Raw genomic sequence first — 23,631 nt, forward strand, 5'->3', positions numbered from 1 at the left:
TCGTGCCAAACGTCCTATCGCTGGTGTGGTGTGGAGAAGGGGGTGCCAGCTCAGGTGTCGTCCTCGTCATCTGACCGTGGTTCAAAATTACAAGGTCCGTCCTAAAATAGCTCTAGTGTTGCTTTGCAACGGGACGTTAATATAACTAAACTAAACCTATCAACGGGTGTGGATAGTAAAAGTGACTGTTAGCAATAGAATATTCGAATGACAATCCCAAGGTTGGCGGAACGAACCACAGATTCTATCTTACAGAAGGAAATTCATCGTAGTTTCCTTCTTAAAATGATTTCAGATTATTTTTAGCCCTCATATAAATTTTTTCTCTGCTTATAATAATATGCGAGTTTGTCTTGGTGGTCTTTAGACTAGACCATTTCACCTAGTGGCGTCAAAGGGTTGATCATCTTGAATTTGTACATTCTTACGTAAATAATTTGAAAACTGAAAAATTAAATTAAAAAGACAAAACCTGATACCGTTGCTTAGTCTGTTAAATGAATGGTATTTTTAAGAGCAAGAAAATCTTTTATACCTTTATCTTGATTTCTTAAAAGATAAAATAAATCCACTTTCCTGTTCTTAAGGATTTTAAGCTTCAAAAAGAAATTCAGAAAAATTAATCTGGAAACAAATAAAAATCATTGTAACTATGCATGTATATATTTAAATTTGCAGTTTTCTGTTTCCTCTCATAAACAGTTATGTCGAATTCACCCAAATATTGTAAACTCACAATTTAAATAATATTGACCAAATTTCTAAGTTGAAAAGAAAATATTCAATTAATTCGAAATCAAGCAAAATTCCGCCTTTTTCCACAATAATTTCAATGGAAATTATTTCAGATGAAATATTTTTGAACCATATTTAAATTAAAAACTTTATAATTTCAAAGACAGTCATTTGATTTTCGCACAATACTTCTTTCGGCTTTTCTTAATTAAAAATTTTTAAATTCCCTAATATTGACTTTGTGCTACTTAACATTATTTTTTAAAAAAAATATTGTTTTGTTTTAATATACAGGATATTAATAATTCAACTTCCCCCATAAACAGCATCATACAACGCAAACGGGTGAACGGATTGCAAGGAAATTTGGTTATAGACTATACAGGATAAGCGTTCACGGAATTTCAAAAAGAAAAAAATAGTTCCAAAATGTCCACCAAATGGTGTCTTTTCCGGAAAAAAACATTAAATTTTACACCAGAAACGGCCGAAACGGAGTATAGAAACAATGTTAACATTTATTGACTAGTATCTGATCACCTTGTCATCAAACCACATTAATTGATGGCAAGGAAAAAATAACAGTATGCTGTTTGAGAGAAAAGAACAGTTCAGTTTGCAGAAACAAGAGCAGATTAGGACGAAATTGCACAGGAAGAGCAAATGTTAATTGTGTCCAGGACGATGTAGGGAAAGATGCTCCATGTGACCACCCTCATTCACCTGCAAAATTGATGTCGGTGGACAGTGTGTTCAACAGCAGATTGTAACTGATGAGTTGCGATGCTTCGCACATGAAGCAATATTCAGTTCTTCAAGTCATTTAACGTCGCAACAAGATACCGTCATCATTACAGCCGGAAACATCGACATAAAACATGAAAACTACTGCAAATGTTTCTTACCCAAACCTGTTTTGCATAAAGCTTCCTCTTCTTCTCAAGTATGCAAAAATCGTCATTTTTTTCTTGTAACTGACAGCTTTTTCAGGTTTAACATTTTATTACTCATAATTCTTGTTCTGGATTGTTAATAGTGTTTTTGTATTCTATTTTGAGCGTTTATTGTGTTAAATTTAGAGTTTTTCCAGAAAAGTCGCCCTCTGGTGGACATTTTGGAACTGATTTTTTCGAAATTCCGAGAGCGCATCTAGTGTATAGTTTATACAGCAAATTATGTTGCAATCCGTTCATCCGTTTGCGTTGTAGGATGCTGTTTATAGGGGAAGTTTAATTATAACCACCTTGTATATATCATACACATCTTTTTACCATCTTCTCATTTAACAAGATTTAAGACCCTATACTCACCTATGCTGCTCTAATTTGGGGACTTGTTACTGAAACCATCCGAAGCAAAATTTACAAACAAAAGACTCCGTGTCATTACCAATGCTCCCTGATTTATCCGGAATGATATTTTACACAGATATCTAAACTGTAAATCTCGATGATTTCATCAACCTATTTTCAGGATAAAATTTTAGTCAACTCAAAATTTATGAAACTTCAGCAATCAAAGAAAAAAAATTAATTATGCCCCCTGCAAAGGAAAAATATACTTTTTCTTACTCTACTACTGAAAGGAATTTACAACTTAAACCTCCGTAGCTTCTTCCGAAATTTAAATTGCATTTAAAGAACTGCTTCAATTGACTGCTTCAGTGCAAATAAGCGATTCTTTTTTACTTTCTCGTATACGTAGTAAAGATAAAGTAAAGTAATCATAAAAAAAATCGAAGATATTGGCGTATCTCCATGTATTAGATCTCCCTGAGTTCGAAAAACCCATTTTTTGTAAAATGTCCTTCTGTCTGTGACAAAAATAAACAGACAGACGGACATCAAAAACACTTTGATCTGGACGGATGGAATTTTGTATGCTGTCTTTATACCAAATTTGTAAATTTCTATCAAAATTTAAGCAAACTCCATTCAGAGGAAGTCCGTCTGCTCCGCTGTTCGAATATAAGTTTTCGGTACACAAATCTAACATCTATAGTCTAGACATTGAGCTATAGTTTAGACATTAATTTTGAGCTCAATCTAATAAGGGAGTTGACCGTCTGTCGGTTTGTATGTTCAGTAACATGTATTCGGGATAACTCAAAAGCATGATGATTTGAATATATAAGATTTGGTATAAGATTTTGTAACTACAGGTATAGTTTCACGTCAAATTTTAGTTCAGTCGGTTGAGAAAAAACCCATCTAAAACGCAAATTCGATTGCTATTACCGCATTATTCGATGCTATTTACCGCATTTCAGGGATTACTCGCCAAAAAAACTCACCAAAGTTGACATGATAGAATTAGTGAAAATGCTACTTTCACGCCAAAGATTAATATTTCGTTTAATATTGTACGCCGATGTCATACAAGACATTCTCTGGGATAACCCTTTGTTTGTGTTTATGCGAGAAAGTTTTGAGGAGACTGAACCCGCGAGTTTCTACTCCATTGATGTACGAACGGTGCATTACTTCTGTATTTCCCTCTGCTACTAGCGACCTCAAACTGAACAGAAATGCTTAGGCCTATGGCTTTTCAAACATCTATTTCAAGCACCTTTTTATTTGTTTCGATGTATTAATTTAACACTGCTATGCGGGCATAAGTCAATCCCTCAAATGATAGAAAGAAAATAAATATTCGACAAGAGCAGTGAATCAGTATCTTACTTTTCTGCACGGAACTAAAAATTCAGAATACTTCCCTAAAAACACTTACACCATCTAAAAATTGCAATTTTTCAAAGATAGCAACTTTATTTTTGTGCATTTTTTTCCCCTCTACTGTTATTAAATCTTTGGAAATTTTAATGGCGATAATGCGAAATAAGTAAATTCATAGTTACTCCTGACTTTGAACTATTCTACTACTATTTTTTAACATTTCCCTTTTATTTCAACATTATTTTATTATTATTATTATTATTATTATTATTATGCTACAAAATGGTATATAAAAGTATTTCTGCCTTAATAATGTTACGCTTGAAAGTATTTTAATCTCAATCAAAGCCGCGTTTATCACTTACTAATAGATAAAAACAAATAAATTTAATTAGAAAATATCCTTTTTTCAGGAACTGCCTGTGGTGGAATCAGAGGTCTAGCTTTGAAAGAATCCTCGTCATTTTGTGTCTGCTTTTTTTAATTCTGTGCGCAACATTAGTGATAGTGAACGTTATTATTCAAGGTAAGCACCATTATTTACTTCTTTCATTCCTGGTATGAATAGTAAAATTGAACACATTATTTCAAAAAATCGAATTTTTATTTGCATTTAGCCCTCGAATTCGACCCTATTTTAATTACATTCTATTAAATTAGTCTAATTATATTCTATTAGATCCTATTCTAATTAAATTCCATTAGTCTCTATTCTAATTACATTCTGTTAGATTATTCTAATTATATTCTGTTAGACTCTATTCTAATTATATTCTATTAGATCCCATTCTAATTATATTCTTTTAGATTCTATTCTGATTAGATTCTGTTAGATGACAATTATATTCTATTAGACTCTATTCTAATTACATTCCGTTAGATTATTAATTATATTCTATTAGATTCTATTCTAATTATGTTCTATTAGATCCTATTCTAATTATATTCGATTGAATCCTATTCTAATTATATTCGATTAAATGCTATTCTAATTATATTCTATTAGATCCTGTTCTAATTATATTCTATTAGATCCTGTTCTAATTATATTCTATTAGGTTATTTTAATTATATTCTATTGGGTCCTGTTCTAATTTTATTCTATTGAACTCTATTGTAATTACATTCTGTTAAATTATTCTAATTATATTTTACTATACTATATTCTAATTACATTCCGTTAGATTATTATAATTATATTTTACTATAATATATATTCTAATTACATTCCGTTAGATTATTCTAATTATATTCTATTAGAGCGTATTCTAATCATAGGATTCGACCAAGTTGGAACAATGAAGACGATTCCTATTTTACAAATTATAAATCTATTAACCCATTTACTTCTAACGATATAAACTCGTATTTCTGCAAAATTCTTTTAAATTTTGCCAAATTCTCTGGGATTATAATGTTATGAAATGTTTAAAATAAATTACTGTCTTATAAACAGCACTTTGGCCAATATTTGACCTTTATTAGTTGGTGTTTTTGGTAGAAAATTGCTTCAAGAGCTTTTTTATATAATTATAAAACTATCTTAAAATTTTTTAACATATTGAAAAATATATATAAAAAAATTAAAGTTACTTTTGAATTTACTGCATTACTTTGAAAATGAGCTAAAAGAAAAAAAATATCTAACTGAATGGCTGATACGTACCAGTTGAAACCCGTTTTAATTATTTGGAAAAGCATAATAATCTATTAGAGAAAAATAGATAATAGAAATAATTGATAAATATTTAGCAAATGAGCAATAGCGATTTACTAGATAGGAGAAATGAATGATATAAATATAATATTGCTAAAAAAATCAAACATTAGATTGCCTTTGACTCAAATAACGGTTCTTTTTTGCTTGAAATATACACACCATTTAGGAGATTAATCTTTTGAAATTTGAATAGATTTGAAATTATTATATAAAATTACTTCAAACACAAGAATTATTATGCATACGCTGTGTAGTAAAAAGATAATCTTTCGGTGTTTCCACATCCGTTTCATGACTCTTTAGTATATTCAGTTTATTTTTTTCAATATCATTTCAGTATATTCTGTATTATATAATGATTTAAAAATATTTCTGGTTGTTGAATTCCATTTTGTAAGACGAAAAAATTCTTTTCATGCATAGCATATCAAACAATTTAAGACATAGTTTTGACCTTTGCTCATTTTATAGCAAAAGATATTTATTTATTCCAACTACAGACGAATTTAACGAGGAAATAACGAGTTTACTATAAAGCGAACAAGTGACTTCTCTTCCTCCGTAGGAAGAAAAATACGTTCCATGCCAAACGATTTTTAGAACCCGGGAAAAACTTTTTCTCCAAAACTGGATGTCAAAGTCATACTTTATAGTCCCTCAGAGCACGAAAAGATAAATCTTAAGATTTTTTTTATTTTTTTTCATTTTTTTTTCATCTTTTTCTTTTCCTCAGTCAAACTTGGCTGGTTTAATGTATCCCTCCAGGCTATATAGAACGTTTCCAGCTCTTTTATATTCGTTGTTTATTTTTCTTATCGTTTGGCAACTGATGACGCCAGGAACGCTTCGATGACAGTCAAAGGTCCCTACAACCCAAGGAAATGAGCGTTATGGCTTTAAAAGGAATGCAGGAATCATAATGACTTGTTCCAGAAAAAAGAAAACAGTCTTAAAAAAATAATTTTTGCAACATGCATAAAACTGTGTTATGTCCGAAGTTTATTAAATGTTGTTTACTAGTTTGGTATACATATTTGCTCGTTAAGATCTACATGATTCAACAATTTGAAAAAAAGTGATTAAGTTTCCCATTAAAATAAGATAATTAGAAGAAAAGATGTAAAATTTTAAAGCCTATAAAATTTTGAAAATAGCTGCTGCGTCGAAAGTTTATGAAAGATTACTTCCTAAAACTTTTTCTTTTTTCATAACGTTTTAACTATTTTAACATATTTTATCTTAGCAGGCATATAATTTTTTATTGGTTTTCTATTAGAATCATGTTGTGCTAAATTTCAAAATTTAACTATCATAAAAAAATTTATTTAATCAATTTTTGTCGTTTAATTCTATTAATATTAAGATATATGAGTGTGTGTATGGGGGGGGGTTGTCGCTAACAAATCAGCACATTTGACTTAGAGATACTAAACTTGATTCATATATACTTTAGAGAGTGATAATGTACAACTTGGAGTGATTTTTTTCTAGAATTTTAATAAATTTAAAATAAGAGAAATTTTTTCAGTTTTCCATTATAGCTACTGAAATTATTGCAGCACAAAAATAATTTTAGAGTCATGTTAAAATTTGAAAAAAAAAAAAAAACTATTTTATGTAATTTAATATGCATGAAATATGTTTTTCATAGTTTTGGTACTTTAAAAAAATATTTTAAACTGATTTACGAAAATAGATTCCTTTATTGTCTTCAAATTGAAACCGTTTTCATTGTTTTATCAGACCAATAAAACGTTCATTTTATTAGACGTTCAAAACCGTTCATTGTTTTGTTTTTTTGTCGTGTGACTATTTAAGCCAAACTTTGCGCATTAGCTTCTGAGGGTAAAGACCCCTGAGCACCCGAGGGCAGAAGTCTGACTTCTAGCTCAAATGAAGATAGCACACATACACTCGCTTGCACAGCCCCTTTTTACAAGGGGGCTCATTCGCGCACTTCACAGAGAACATAAGGAAGAGAACAACCATGTCCGAACCAGGACTCGAACCCAGAACGCCTAGATTACGGAGAAGACGCGCTACCCCTAGGCCAGGACGTCGGCACCGTTCATTGTTAAACTCGTGATTTTCTTCCATTACTGAAGACTAAAGATGAAGGGTTACATTTAATATACAAGGTGATCAGAATTAAAACCCTCCTACTCTGAGCTCTCTACACAGCGAACTTATTCAATGTAAATGTCCCAAAATGGTTGAGTATACTATTCAAGACATTGGGAGACGGATTATGCGAAAACAATTAGTGCAAGAAACACTGATATATTTCACTGTATGACAGAAATTGTGCTGAAAAGAAACAAAATACAAATTTGTAACACATTTTACTCGAACGTATCAATTATTCAATCACAAGGACCTTATAGATACAGGGGATACTACTCTATATGGTTCCCTTCTTCAAGATGTAACATCTGCATTCTATGGGCAGTTCGCTCAACTGTTGTCGTAATTGGTCGATTGAGATGCTTCTCACATGCAGAGAGATACTGCCTTTCAAGGTTACTAGACGTCCTCGATAAACAAGATTTTTTAAGTATCCCCAAAGCCAAAAATCACTGGGATTTAGATATGTAGAACGTGATGGTTAGGGTGCCGGCAACGCACGACTCATTACTCTATCATTAATAAAATGTTGCCGAAGACATTGGTTCTAGTAGTCCAATTGGTTCTAGTAGTCTAGACATTGGTTCCAGTAGTCCAATGTCTAGAGGTGCTTCATCTTGCATAAAGGTAATTGAATGAAGACATTGATGCTGTTGCACTTGAGGTACTACAAACAAATTTTCGAACATATTTTGGTACCTCCTGGTATTTTGCGTAAATTCCCAAGCCGACGAAACTTTCGAAGTGCATCTACAGAATTCCCTTTGTTTTCATAAAACAACTTCACAAGCAAAGCACGTTTTGGGAGCGTGACAGCCATCGCTGATAGGAATGACATTTCCCCAGCTTTATCCCTTTTTATGCCCAGAACAATATCAGCAAAACAAGTGTTTATGCGAAATTTTGGGCTTACAATGCGAAATTGCAGTTACAATGACAGTTTCAGTTTCTTCACTTTTTTATCTTCTTTTTTTTTCATTTCAGTAATAGAAGCTAGAAATGAAAAATTCCATGCCGCATGTGTGTGTTTTGTGATTATTTGTATCTTTTTAATATGTTTTCTGTTGTACAGCGCCTACAGTTCCTGGAACTAGTTTTATTTCCTCCTAATTCATCTCCCCATGTCTTGAACAGTATGTTCAAAAATTTTGGAACCTTTACACTAAGTAGTTCGCTATATAGAGAGCTAACAGTAGGGGTTAATTTTGCAAGAGTAGGAGTGTGTTATAGTTAAATTTGACCACCTTGTATGTATAGTTTACATTGCACATAAATATGTGAAGTTGGGACTCCGCTTTTGCATTTCTGATAACACTGTGATGCTACGGGACTGGTTCCAGTAGAATCGTTTATATGTTACAAAGAAAACTGGAAATCAGTCGAAACACGAATTAACTAGAGAAAACTTTTTTAACTGAGAGCGCTAGGGAAAACGCGTTTTAACTAACAGTGTTAGGGAGAACCCGAATTAACTAGGGAAAAAGCATTGTCGCTGACAGCGCTAGAGAGAACTAGTTTTATTTGTGCTTTGATAGATTTGTTAAACAATATAATTTAATCCAAAATTATTGTATTAAACTATACTTACTAATACAGTATTTAAGGAAAGAACCTATCATTGAAGGAAAAAATACTTTACTTGAATGTTGTTTAATACAGTACCGTTATTACAAATTACTTATTTCTGCATGACAAATTGCAGTGACACGTAGAATTACAAAGAGAACCCTTTTTCATACAGAAAAATCTCTTTGAAGAACAATCTATTTTACGAGAACAGCGGGCGAACCCTTGTCAATTTCCTACAGTTCCTTTTCTTGCTGCTGTTCTCAGCGGAATGTCCTTATTCGGAACTCGTTCTTGAGTCAAGAAAATTTGTAGCGATGGATCGAATTGAGATCTGAAAATCAATGAATGTATTAAATTTTTATATCAAACTTATATCCTGATTAACTGTAGTCTACAGTATAAATACTCATAAAGTTAATATAAGTAATAACCATATCTTTATTAAATAAAGACTGAACTAATTAAGTTTTAATATCATTTTTTATTTAGAATACAGTTTATTCCGAACTCTATCTTTCGTGCCAATTTTGAACAGGCCATCTTAATTTTTTTCAAGCACTACACCGATGAGATTTCGCAAACAGCCTTTAATCTATCAACATTAGGAATGAAAATATCTACATTACCTCAACTATTAAATTCAGGATGCGTTGTATCGGAGATTTTTTTCATTCGTTTGGCTTCCTTTATTACAGTTCCTTTGGTTTCCTCTCTAATTAGAAAACTTTTGGTCGACTTAGTAGCAAGCATATGCTCCCCTGATTGTGTTTGTTCAATTTCTTGTTCTTCTGCATTCATGCCTTCGAAAATTTGCTGTAGTTCATCCTCGTGTTCGATATTTTTTTAATACCTGATGGCAAGGTTGTGGTTGTCATTCCAACTCTCATTTCAATTCCAAACATAGATTTCTATAGTGATTATTTAATTCTGTTTTTCTTGAATTGGACTAAACGAAGATCAATGGACCATTTTGTAATTTGATTGCTCTTCATCCATAAGCCCAGCATATTTTCCACGTCTTGATTGGTGTTCTGTACCAAACTCTGAGACTGATTGTGCCGCGGTTTCCCATTAACAATCTTCATTTCTGGCCAGTACGTACATAGCTCGCCGCGGGCGTCTGACATAGGGGTAGCGCGTCTTCCCCGTGATCTGGGCGTCCTGGATTCGAGTCCCGGTTCGGGCATAGTTGTTCTTCATCTGTTCTATCTGTGTGATGCGTGAATGTGCCCCCCCTGTAAAAAGGGATTGTGCAAGCGAATGTGATGCGTGAGTAGCTAAGACGTATTCTTGGCCCATGTTGGCGCAACCAAAACAAGAGACGCTCCTTTGGCTTAAAATCGCAGAGCTTGTCCATGGCAAGTGTCATTATAAACAACAACAACGTACATAGCTACTCTATAACTAAATTTACAAACTCTCTTCCATCATCAGATTGCAGTATACAAGGAGTCCCTAATATCAAAATGATATCAAGTGCTTGCAAAGCAACCTCTTCTGTTCCTTTGCTCTGAAGTGGTACAAACTTTGCTAAATGTTCCTGGTAAACCTAATAAATCTAAATTCATTATCTGTCTGAGATTGCATGTCAATCAAATCCACTTGGCAGCGTCTATTTATTTCTGAGTGAATTAGAAAAGGTTTAGAAACTAAACTTTCCCTATGTTTTATCTTTTTTATTTTTGCTATTGATATGTTTCATGCATCGATAGCAAAATTTGTATCATCTCAGTAGTTATGTTAGCAAATTTTCTTGAAGTTTCAATCTTAAGTCTGTCTCTGTCCCCATGTCCTATGCCACATGTGCAAATTCGATAGCATCAAAAATATGTTCGACTGATAAATAATATTTTATGGGTTCATTTGAAGAAACCAACTTTTTTACTTCACTGATTTCAAAAATGTCAAACCTTTTTAATCTGTGGTACTCAACTGACGTTTTGATAACGGCAGATTTAGCTTCTTCAACCTCAGATAAGAGAGTGTTGCATTCATCATATGTAATAGCTTTAAAATTATTCTTTTTTTACGTAAAAAACTGTAACTGTCCAAGAAATTTATTTTTCCAATTTTTGGCTCAAAAAGCATTAACGTTTTCTTCACTCATCGTAAATTAATCAACCAACACAAACACGTTCCAGCATGAATAAAACTAGACGACCGCACTTGCTTTGAAAATTTCACAAGCAAGAAATCTAGATTCATATTGTTTTATCAGGACAACATTTGAAATAACTAGAGAAAACAGGTTCTCCCTAGCATTGTCAGTTAGAACTCGTTTTACGTTGATAATTCAGGTTCTCCCTAGCGCTGTCAATTAGAACGCGTTTTCCCTAGTTAATTCGCGTTTTGACTGATTTCGAGTTTTTGCTCTACCATATATATATATATATATATATATATATATATATATATATATATATATATATATATATATATATATATATATATATACAATAGATAGAATATATGTAAGGCAAATAAAATAAAACTTTAATGTCTGAAAATTCAACGGAGCGATGGGCATTAATTTATATCTAAATGATTTAATCGAGATTAATCGATAACTCCTGCGAACCAGCTGATCGTGGCGAATTCTATTTAATATGAGAGTTTCCAACAGTATATTAGACTTCAATATGAAAACTGTCTATCATTACGTTTTGTCAAATTTCTGTCAAAAAGTACGTGTTTATGACCTAGTATTTTTGTTTTTGATGGCACTTCCATAGGCAAGCCCGCTGATTCGGAATCAGAAATTTTAAGCGAAAGGGAGCGTCTCTTGTTTTAGTAGCGCCAACTAGGGGCAAGAGTACAATTATACTGCTCGTGCATCATATTCGCTTGCACAGTCCCTTTTTAAAGGGGGCGGGCATATTCACACTTCTCACAGATAGAACAAATTAAGAACAACCATACCAGAACCGGGACTCGAACCTAGGACGTCCAGATCACCAGGAAGACACGCTACCACTATGCCAGGACGCCGGCCCTATTCTTGTTAATGGATAATAATGAAATACTGAATATATTACTCGCAAGGTTTGAAAATCCGACATTCTATGACACGAATAATATTCAACGCCTTTCTAATGCATTTAATACAATGCCTAGTAACAAACCAAAAATTACGAAATACAATGCCTAGGTGTTTGAGTATTAATTCTATTCATATTTGCTTTAAAAGGATTTGCGAATTTATCAAATACATAAATATTACATATATAATGTCTGGGGAAAGTATGCAACATTTAAATACTTTTCATGTTACTAATTAGACCTAGAAAATGTTTAGGTACTTTACCAAATGCAAACATTTCGTGCATTGCTGGTAATAAATGTACCACATTACAAAAAAAAATATATAAGAAAATAGAAATAAAAAGTAAAAAAAAACTGCTTATATATATATATATATATATATATATATATATATATATATATATAAATTTCATTTTTCTCTCTCGGGAGACAGACATGATTTTTTTACAAGAAAGTGCAGCGCGGCTCAAAAGCAGAAGTAAGAAAAGAAGGGGCGAAACAAATGATCACTAGTCTTATATAACATGGGATTTCCGGCCACGCGCCAATTCAATACACGTGTTGACCTTTGAGAAGGGTAACGGAAGTATCATTTTAACTCGATACGTAGAACTGATTGTGCAGTAATTTTTACACAGCTTCTGTTAAATTATTTAAACTGAAAGTGGAATTGGATCAGGAAATAAGAGAATGAAATAACTACTGGCTAGATTAAGATAAAGCTTTGGAAATTAATTTGGTTTAAATTAAGAGTTTAAAATATCATTACACACACACACACACACACACACATATATATATAATGTTTATGAAAAATAAAAAATAAAAGTATATTACAAATGCAATTAAAATATAATTTACTTGGATTATCTGAGACTTTATTGAGTTCTTGATTTCTAGAGTTTTGATCGAAAAATAATAAAACACAAATAGAAATCAAATAAAGAAGCAATCCAAGAAAATATACAAAAAAACTATTTTATTTATTTATTTATCAAATATGTTATAAAAGTCATCATTAAAGGAAATTCTCAATACTCATAATAAACCTATTTTAAGAGAGAATTTCAGCAACAACAACAACAAAAAAAAATGCTGAAACAACACTTACGAAAACTAGTTTGTGAGCACGTTACTAAGCACTTGAGCTCAGTCGCAACAGCTGCTTTAACCCTCATAGATCGGAAAACATCAGAAATATCAAGATTGAAAATGGAAAGAAAAGGAGAAGTAAAAGAAGACACCAAACAAAAAAGTAAACAAACAGATAGAAAATACAATTATTTATAAGTGCTATGGATTTTATCGAAATTTTAATAAAAAAAAAAAAGAAATCCGTTCAGCATTGAGAAAGAGATTTATTGTGATGGCTTTAGAGGAAGGAAGAACTTAAATATGTAATAATTTTTTTTTTTAAAGTAGGGTATAGTATTTCGAACAGAATTGACTAATGAGATTGCAAAATATTTAATGAGCATGCTGTGTTAAGGGCTAAAATCTTAAATATTGTTCCAAAAGAAAAGTTTTTAAAATAAGAGTTCGTAATTGCTCCAAAAGTAAATAATAATAATTTTTGTCATCAAAACCATGGAAGTAAAACAAAATTATAAAAGTGTGTGGTGTACATAGGAATACTCAAATAAATTTGGTTCAATTTTAATTTATAATCTCAAACAGGAATTTTAATAAAATTTTCAATTCTATGAAACATTTTTTTCTTTCGATATTAATTAAAGCTCAATTTCTTTAAGTATTAAACGTCGCAATTTTTTATAAGTATGTTTTGAGCACTAGAATTTTTTCAAATGCCTTAATTTAATTATTTTTATCCCTTTTCTATCTTTAATATATTCCCTAATTTATTATTATTATATATAGTGAAATCATGTATCTCAAGTTTTCTCATATTCACAGCCAAATAGAACGTTTCATATAGAATAAAAATGTAATGAAACTCAATTGACAAAATAATAATTAAAATTTGAAAATATTGAAACATTCTATTGATTTAGAAAAAGCAAATGAAAAATAGCAAGAAAATCTCCCTGGAGTTTTCTCGCACGCTCTTTGATAAGTATACCTGTGTATTATTAATCATATGTCACTGGAGAATAATATTTATAAAAAGGTCTTTGAAAATTCTTTTATCACTCAATCTCTGGCATGCGGTTAATACACAAATACCAGAAGACAAATGTGTATTTTAGACGTTTTCTATCCGTCCGACTGAAGTCATCATGGGGTATAGAACTACAATTGTAATCACAAAATGAGATATCAAATTTCATATATTAAGTCATTGCGTTTTAGAATTTTTACGTGTTTTTGTATGTGACACCCGAGTGAAGAGCAATTCCTTGATGAATTTGGTCCCAAATTTGAAATTTATCTATTATACATAAATGTTACAAATGTGTACGAAAATTTATCCATTTAACTCTCTTCATTTTGTAATTAGTTTTCAAAATTTATATCCAGACAGCCGTAGAGAAAGACTTCTGAATGGATTGCGTCTAAACTTTGACAGATATTTAAACATTTGGTGTAGATACCCTATACGAAATTTCATTTATCTAGTTCAAAGCGTTATTGAGTTGTTGTGCTCTCAGACAAACAAGTATAATTCCGAAAACTTGTTTTCAGTTAGTTCTAAGCGTCAGTTCTAATCTAGTTCAAAGAGTTATTGAGTTGTTGTGCTCTCAGACAAACAAGTATAATTCCGAAAACTTGTTTTCAGTTAGTTCTAAGCGTCAGTTCTAATCTAGTTCAAAGAGTTATTGAGTTGTTGTGCTCTCAGACAAACAAGTATAATTCCGAAAACTTGTTTTCAGTTAGTTCTAAGCGTCAGTTCTAATCTAGTTCAAAGAGTTATTGAGTTGTTGTGCTATCAGACAAACAAGTATAATTCCGAAAACTTGTTTTCAGTTAGTTCTAAGCGTCAGTTCTAATCTAGTTCAAAGAGTTATTGAGTTGTTGTGCTCTCAGACAAACAAGTATAATTCCGAAAACTTGTTTTCAGTTAGTTCTAAGCGTCAGTTCTAATCTAGTTCAAAGAGTTATTGAGTTGTTGTGCTCTCAGACAAACAAGTATAATTCCGAAAACTTGTTTTCAGTTAGTTCTAAGCGTCAGTTCTAATCTAGTTCAAAGAGTTATTGAGTTGTTGTGCTCTCAGACAAACAAGTATAATTCCGAAAACTTGTTTTCAGTTAGTTCTAAGCGTCAGTTCTAATCTAGTTCAAAGAGTTATTGAGTTGTTGTGCTATCAGACAAACAAGTATAATTCCGAAAACTTGTTTTCAGTTAGTTCTAAGCGTCAGTTCTAATCTAGTTCAAAGAGTTATTGAGTTGTTGTGCTCTCAGACAAACAAGTATAATTCCGAAAACTTGTTTTCAGTTAGTTCTAAGCGTCAGTTCTAATCTAGTTCAAAGAGTTATTGAGTTGTTGTGCTCTCAGACAAACAAGTATAATTCCGAAAACTTGTTTTCAGTTAGTTCTAAGCGTCAGTTCTAATCTAGTTCAAAGAGTTATTGAGTTGTTGTGCTCTCAGACAAACAAGTATAATTCCGAAAACTTGTTTTCAGTTAGTTCTAAGCGTCAGTTCTAATCTAGTTCAAAGAGTTATTGAGTTGTTGTGCTCTCAGACAAACAAGTATAATTCCGAAAACTTGTTTTCAGTTAGTTCTAAGCGTCAGTTCTAATCTAGTTCAAAGAGTTATTGAGTTGTTTTGCTATCAGACAAACAAGTATAATTCCGAAAACTTGTTTTCAGTTAGTTCTAAGCGTCAGTTCTAATCTAGTTCAAAGAGTTATTGAGTTGTTGTGCTCTCAGACAAACAAGTATAATTCAGAAAACTTGTTTTCAGTTAGTTCTAAGCGTCAGTTCTAATCTAGTTCAAAGAGTTATTGAGTTGTTGTGCTCTCAGACAAACAAGTATAATTCCGAAAACTTGTTTTCAGTTAGTTCTAAGCGTCAGTTCTAATCTAGTTCAAAGAGTTATTGAGTTGTTGTGCTCTCAGACAAACAAGTATAATTCCGAAAACTTGTTTTCAGTTAGTTCTAAGCGTCAGTTCTAATCTAGTTCAAAGAGTTATTGAGTTGTTGTGCTCTCAGACAAACAAGTATAATTCCGAAAACTTGTTTTCAGTTAGTTCTAAGCGTCAGTTCTAATCTAGTTCAAAGAGTTATTGAGTTGTTGTGCTCTCAGACAAACAAGTATAATTCCGAAAACTTGTTTTCAGTTAGTTCTAAGCGTCAGTTCTAATCTAGTTCAAAGAGTTATTGAGTTGTTGTGCTATCAGACAAACAAGTATAATTCCGAAAACTTGTTTTCAGTTAGTTCTAAGCGTCAGTTCTAATCTAGTTCAAAGAGTTATTGAGTTGTTGTGCTCTCAGACAAACAAGTATAATTCCGAAAACTTGTTTTCAGTTAGTTCTAAGCGTCAGTTCTAATCTAGTTCAAAGAGTTATTGAGTTGTTGTGCTCTCAGACAAACAAGTATAATTCCGAAAACTTGTTTTCAGTTAGTTCTAAGCGTCAGTTCTAATCTAGTTCAAAGAGTTATTGAGTTGTTGTGCTCTCAGACAAACAAGTATAATTCCGAAAACTTGTTTTCAGTTAGTTCTAAGCGTCAGTTCTAATCTAGTTCAAAGAGTTATTGAGTTGTTGTGCTATCAGACAAACAAGTATAATTCCGAAAACTTGTTTTCAGTTAGTTCTAAGCGTCAGTTCTAATCTAGTTCAAAGAGTTATTGAGTTGTTGTGCTCTCAGACAAACAAGTATAATTCCGAAAACTTGTTTTCAGTTAGTTCTAAGCGTCAGTTCTAATCTAGTTCAAAGAGTTATTGAGTTGTTGTGCTCTCAGACAAACAAGTATAATTCCGAAAACTTGTTTTCAGTTAGTTCTAAGCGTCAGTTCTAATCTAGTTCAAAGAGTTATTGAGTTGTTGTGCTATCAGACAAACAAGTATAATTCCGAAAACTTGTTTTCAGTTAGTTCTAAGCGTCAGTTCTAATCTAGTTCAAAGAGTTATTGAGTTGTTGTGCTCTCAGACAAACAAGTATAATTCCGAAAACTTGTTTTCAGTTAGTTCTAAGCGTCAGTTCTAATCTAGTTCAAAGAGTTATTGAGTTGTTGTGCTCTCAGACAAACAAGTATAATTCCGAAAACTTGTTTTCAGTTAGTTCTAAGCGTCAGTTCTAATCTAGTTCAAAGAGTTATTGAGTTGTTGTGCTCTCAGACAAACAAGTATAATTCCGAAAACTTGTTTTCAGTTAGTTCTAAGCGTCAGTTCTAATCTAGTTCAAAGAGTTATTGAGTTGTTGTGCTCTCAGACAAACAAGTATAATTCCGAAAACTTGTTTTCAGTTAGTTCTAAGCGTCAGTTCTAATCTAGTTCAAAGAGTTATTGAGTTGTTGTGCTCTCAGACAAACAAGTATAATTCCGAAAACTTGTTTTCAGTTAGTTCTAAGCGTCAGTTCTAATCTAGTTCAAAGAGTTATTGAGTTGTTGTGCTCTCAGACAAACAAGTATAATTCCGAAAACTTGTTTTCAGTTAGTTCTAAGCGTCAGTTCTAATCTAGTTCAAAGAGTTATTGAGTTGTTGTGCTATCAGACAAACAAGTATAATTCCGAAAACTTGTTTTCAGTTAGTTCTAAGCGTCAGTTCTAATCTAGTTCAAAGAGTTATTGAGTTGTTGTGCTCTCAGATAAAGAAGTAAAATTCCGAAAACTTGTTTTCAGTTGCAAATACATCTTCATCAGTTGCAAATACATACATTGGTTGCAAATACATCTTTTGGCTACAAATGCATCTTATTTTCTACTCTTGCCTTTTTTTACTGTTCCATCACAGCTGGAAAAGAAACGGACCTCTTATTTACATCTTCTAAAACATAATAAAAATGCAACAAATTTAACATTTAAAAAATGGTTTACACCAAAAGATGAAATGTCTTTTTTTATCTAGATCTTTGAAAAAAATTGGTATTAATAATGATAACCTTTGCTCCTTATGTGTCAGCTGTAGAGTAAAATTAATTCCCAAATAAATAATAAGACATGAAAACCACTATTCCATATTCGAATTAAATGACAGAATCCTTTTGAAATTATTACTTTCTTAATGTTATCTCCCATTAAATAGTTACTGAGCCATCATAGATAGACTATATATGATGAACAGTAACGTGACTCTTCTTTATTTTGTATTTCTTACATGACGACTCGGGTTATCTAACTACAGTTGAAATTATAAGATTCGGAATAAAATATAAAAATATTATTTAAAAAGCATTCGAATTCGAAAGCATTCTTGTTTAATTACTTTTCTGTTTTAAAAAACACATTTTTTTTACTGTAATCGCCTTTGAGAAACAACTTTCTTTAAATTCATTGTAATTATTGTTTTTCATCGAACAAAAGTCCGGCTGTCGTACGAGACGTTTAGGACCAGACTGGGCGAAACCACAATCTTCGATAAACTGAGACAGGCATCATATTTCATAAACAGTTAAAATGAATCATATGACGGACGTTGAAATCCTGCTTAGGAACATACAAATTTTTTCATAATATTTATTATATGAAAGCAAAAGTATTTCCTATTTCATAAAAATGTCATCAATATGGTTATCAATACTTCAAATATAGATGTAAAATTTTATAATATCGTTTAGCTGTAGGCATGTGAAGTGAATTCAAAGGTCAAAATTAGAAAATTTTATTGATGCTGGAAATTTTAAAATGAGAGGAAATTAAAAAGCACAATATTGTTGCAAGTATAGAAAAAACTATGTATGAAAATAATTTATTTCCTATCATTGCCTAAAAAGAAATATTGCTCTTAATTATCGTTTTCTAAAAAGAAAATGGTATGGAACTGGAAAAAAGAAACATTTCAGAAAAATAATGTTTGATAATTCTGAAATTTTGAATTTGCTTCAAGTTTATCCTAAGGCGTGTTTTTTTGTTTTTTTTTAATCGCGGTCGAATACAGAACATATTTCATCAGCTGGCATTCTCCTCTTTAACCCTCAACAGTAAGCTCAAAATATTATTTAAATTCCTAAATGGGATCATTTTAACCCCATAATTATTTATAATATTTAGATCAAAAAACATAAATCCTGATATAACACTAGCAATTAACATTTGTGAAAGAAAGGCAAATATAATTTTCGAGGTTATGCTAGAAAGTTTAAACTTGCTCTCCATCATACCAACGCCGATTATAAATTTACGTCAGACTAAAATAAACTGCAAACCGTTAAAAGAATCTGGAGAGACTCTTCCTGTATTGCCATCGTAAGATCATATATCAAGAGCTATTTTACTATATTTTGCAATGCAATATAATGAAAAAAAATATTTTAATAATAATTTGCTTTTCTTTTCTTCTTGAGACTGCAGTTCTATGAAATTATAAAATAAATAAAAAATATAAATTGACTAATTAACTTAATGGGTTTTTTTTATTAAATCACTTTTTTCATTATTAAAATGGGTGGAAACATATCTAGTACAGCATTTACTTAACACTTTTCAATTTTTATCACAATAACTTTATAAATAAAAAAGAAAATATATTACCGCTCATTTTTTAGGCGCATACATAAGTCAATGAAATCATTTCAAAATGAAACGCTAGGAAAAATGGCTCTCTTCACGTTCTTTATCAAAATGGAGTTTCTAAAATTGAGGACTTCACTTTTAACAGACTCTGTTAATTTCATTTCAAGAATGAGAATTAATTTGGAATAACACTCATTAAATTTTGCTAGAGAAAAGAATTAAACCACAGTTTTTGATTAATTAGAAAAAAATATATAATGTTTTCTTTCAACAATACTTCCTTTTAAACCTCCTCCTCATTAAAATCATCTCAAATGTTTCTGCATTAATACTTGCTGTCATATTTTTCAAAAGACAGAAAAAAAGGGGAATCCGGTGAAAGACAGCAAATCCGAATTCATTATGGAAAGAAGGAATTGTTGGAACTTCTTTTGTGCGAACCAAAATCAAACAAAGCCAGTCTCTTTGTGCTGTTGAAGGAATTCATCAAGTCTTCGCTTTCGCGTAATCTATTATTTTGCCAAAGAGAAATTATTCATTGTCGAGAAAAGAAACGAGATGGACAGGGAAAAATGTGCTCTAATTATCCCGGGTGAACTCATTTCCTTTTTGGGAAAATGGATTTTCCTCCCGCGTTGAAGCCAAAACTTTTCCAAAGATGTGATTCGCGTAATTATTCCCTAGGGAAGGCTTTAACTCCCCGGGGGAAATGTGTCGGCAAAAATGACGACTTTGTTTTGACGTGGGAATAAGTTTTGAATTTGCATTGCATCCGTTTCAGCAGCTGAGTAGAATCCTGCACATTCTACTTGGATGCCACGAACTTTTGAATAAAATTTGCAAACCATTTTTGTTATTCTTCGCACTTCGTATTTCTGTTTCTCTTTGCTTCCACCTGCTTGACGTCTGTTCTTCGCAATTTTGCTAATGGAAACTGTCACGTGATTCTTCGTTTGTATATATTTTGTGTCACTGAATATTCAGATGGTCGGTGAAATGAGAGTGTTTCATTAGCAATTCTTATTTAACAAAAATTGTAAACAATTATTTAAAGCACTCTCTGTTAAACTATCAAAAAGGAAATGAAAGTTATTCGGTTTATTCTGAATTAAAATTCACACTTGGAAAAGGAAATTTGTCTTCACATGACAAAGTGAAACCTAATAAGTCTCTATTATCATTTTCGATTTAAAAATATATAATAGAATAATTAAGGTATAATTTGTTATATAATTATTTTGGTCTATTTAATTGTATCTTTCAGAAATCTTATTCAATGCAGAAAATGGAAAAAAAAAATGTTTTCATGATAGAGCAGATATGTTTTCATGATTTTTTAGAGTGCTAATTTTAATGTTTATGTTAATTTTTGTGTGTTTTTTATGTCAGAACAATTTAAAATACGTTCAAGATGCGCTATGCGATCAAAAGCATCTGGACACTGTCAGATTTACGCATTTTTTTTCAAATTTTCCTGAAGAGATTGGATGAACTGACTTTGAACATCGACCATGTAAAAATTGTACTTTCACTTCGATGTAACCGTGGCCAGCATTATTAGAGCATTTACGAAATAACCAGAGGTTAGGTAGAATACAGTGATTATTCCTCCCCCTCCCCTCACTCTTCCATTTTTCAAGAAATTGATAATGATTTTTAATTTTCATCAAAGATTTTGTTAAATGTGATTTATATATTTTATAGAAATAGCATACATGTTTGGTAAAATATATTGTTTTGAAAATAATTTTTGTGTGAGTGTTTTCTTTTAAAATGCTGTGTTTTCAAAAAAAATATTAAAAAAATTACAGACTATATGGTAATTTTATGTTAAATGTATGCATATGTTATGTATATGGCTAGTTAAAATCTTATGTTAAAATGCAAGTAAATTGTATAAATATTGAAGGAAATATGAATGATTATGGTTAATAATTTTTAAATGTGCATGCATGAAATATAAAACAATTTTCCTTTCATAATTTGAGTTTCAGATCAATTGGCAGTTTATATAAAAATTCCAGTTCAAGACCATTAAAACTGAAAAAGATATATTTTTGTGAGCTGAATTTCTGTTGTTCTCTAAGAGAAACTAAAAGACCAGAGATTTCCCACAAATTGACATTTTTTAAAAGTAAATCTTCATTTACTTATATTTAATCCTAATAACAAAAACAATATTTTAATTCATTATTGTTTCGACAAGCAAATGCTTTTATGCCTTTTTATCTTGTAAATGTGTCAACTACTAATATGAAGTAGAGTTGTTACCTTTTGCTATAATGATAGTTGCTATTCTATGAATAAGGATCATTCAGTTTTTTTTTTTTTTTTTTTTTTTTGTAATGTTTTTTCAAGAATTGCTTTCTATTCTTATAAAAGAAAGCTAAGAAACTCAATATATGATATAGGTAGTTATGCTTTAGTCCCAAATGCGATGCTTTAATCTATCAAACGAGTCTGTATGTTGGTTACTTTCGCATTTTGAACAGGATTAATGCGGTTACATTCTGTTGATACAGTATTCTTTCGAGTATCCGGCCTAATGTGGTGGAACGGCTGGCCGTATAACAAAAAAGCCTTATAGGCCGGATTTCTATGAATTCATTTCTTTGTCGACTAATACTAAAAGACAAAGTTTCAATAACAAAACTCACTGTTATAACACATATTTTTCACTTCTTAATGAGTACCAAGTCCTTCATTTATCTCAATGTGAACGCAGCCGCGGCCTGGCGAATCATAGAAAAAGTTGCCGGTAACGTGCTAAATAGAAAAATATAGAGAGCTAAAATAGAGGGTCCTGTTTATAATGTTTATATACTTTCCTGCAAATTTCAAGAATTTATTAGAGTTATTATAAAAGTAAGTTATTAGAATTATTATAAAAGTAAGTTATTAGAATTATTATAAAAGTAAGTTATTAGAGTTATTATAAAAGTAAGTTATTAGAATTATTATAAAAGTAAGTTATTAGAATTATTATAAAAGTAAGTTATTAGAGTTATTATAAAAGTAAGTTATTAGAGTTATTATAAAAGTAAGTTATTAGAATTATTCTAAAAGTAAGTTATTAGAGTTATTCTAAAAGTAAGTTATTAGAATTATTATAAAAGTAAGTTATTAGAATTATTATAAAAGTAAATTATTAGAATTATTATGAAAGTAAGTTATGGATAAAAGTATATAAATTGCTCATATTTTAAAATAAAAAATTAACTTAAATTCAGAGGACACAAGTAAAACATTAACATAAATCGAAGGCCTAGTTCTTAAGAAAACTGACTCAAACTGATTTTATTATTTTCTGATAAATGATCACACAGATATGAAAAGGTAACCCCAAAATAACAGTCAAAACTTACAGTTTTTAGGTTTTGAAAAAGTCCTTAATAGATGACTTAATTGACGCCTTGCTTTCCTCATTTAATTACACTAAAAGAAAATCAGGCCGGATAGTACGGAAGCCGGATAATCACGAACCGGATACTCGAGAGTTACTGTAGTTTAATGTCTGTGAAAATAATAATGAATAATCGAACACATTTTTTTGACATTTATGATGCCTAAATTAATGCAGTTTTTATTAACTAAAGTGTGAAAGCATCTTTCATATATGTCTAAATTTTATTTAAAATTCAGTATAATTATTTGAAGATTCAAGTTAAAAGAATATCAATTTATGGAAAACCCCTCGTATTTTAACTTCTTTTCGAACGCAACTGAAATTCGATTCGCTGCAACATCGATATCTTTCTGAATCAGTATGGTATTTATTCTTCCATAATTTTTATAGAAGTTACTCTATAAATCTGACTTTCAAATGAGTGAAAGAAAGATATGCCATATTTAACTCACGGTTAGTAAAAATTTATTTACTAAAATATTACAATTTCCTTAAATGCATTTAAAATTTCCTTCGGATTCAAAAAAAAGGGCTTAACAATGCATTTCTATGCATTCCGAGAACTTTGTTTTGTTTAGTTAAGAATTTTATATTTCATTTTTTAAAAAAACCTCATTAAAATTTAACTAATAATGAATTTCTCAGATACTACTGCAATATCAATTTTTTTCATAAAACAAGGTATGATTTGGAATTAATCCTTTACCTAAAATAAAAATAGACCTTCCGTTGCATATTAGATAAATCAATAGATGGCGCTGAGACCCTCCAATTATTTTTTACCT

General features: G+C 31.0%; 1 protein-coding gene across 6 annotated transcripts in view; it reads left to right on the top strand.

The window, feature by feature from the left end:
* LOC129975690 (endothelin-converting enzyme 1-like) overlaps positions 1–23,631 on the top strand; it is a 333,428-nt gene that overhangs the window by 124,848 nt on the left and 184,949 nt on the right. For all 6 annotated transcript variants that reach the window (XM_056088819.1, XM_056088818.1, XM_056088820.1 and 3 more), the window contains one exon: positions 3,824–3,936. In XM_056088819.1, coding sequence (XP_055944794.1) covers positions 3,824–3,936 — 113 coding nt within the window. The remainder of the gene's footprint in view (positions 1–3,823; positions 3,937–23,631) is intronic.

Source organism: Argiope bruennichi, chromosome 7 (assembly GCF_947563725.1).
Source record: "Argiope bruennichi chromosome 7, qqArgBrue1.1, whole genome shotgun sequence".
Taxonomy (NCBI): Eukaryota; Metazoa; Arthropoda; class Arachnida; order Araneae; family Araneidae; genus Argiope; species Argiope bruennichi.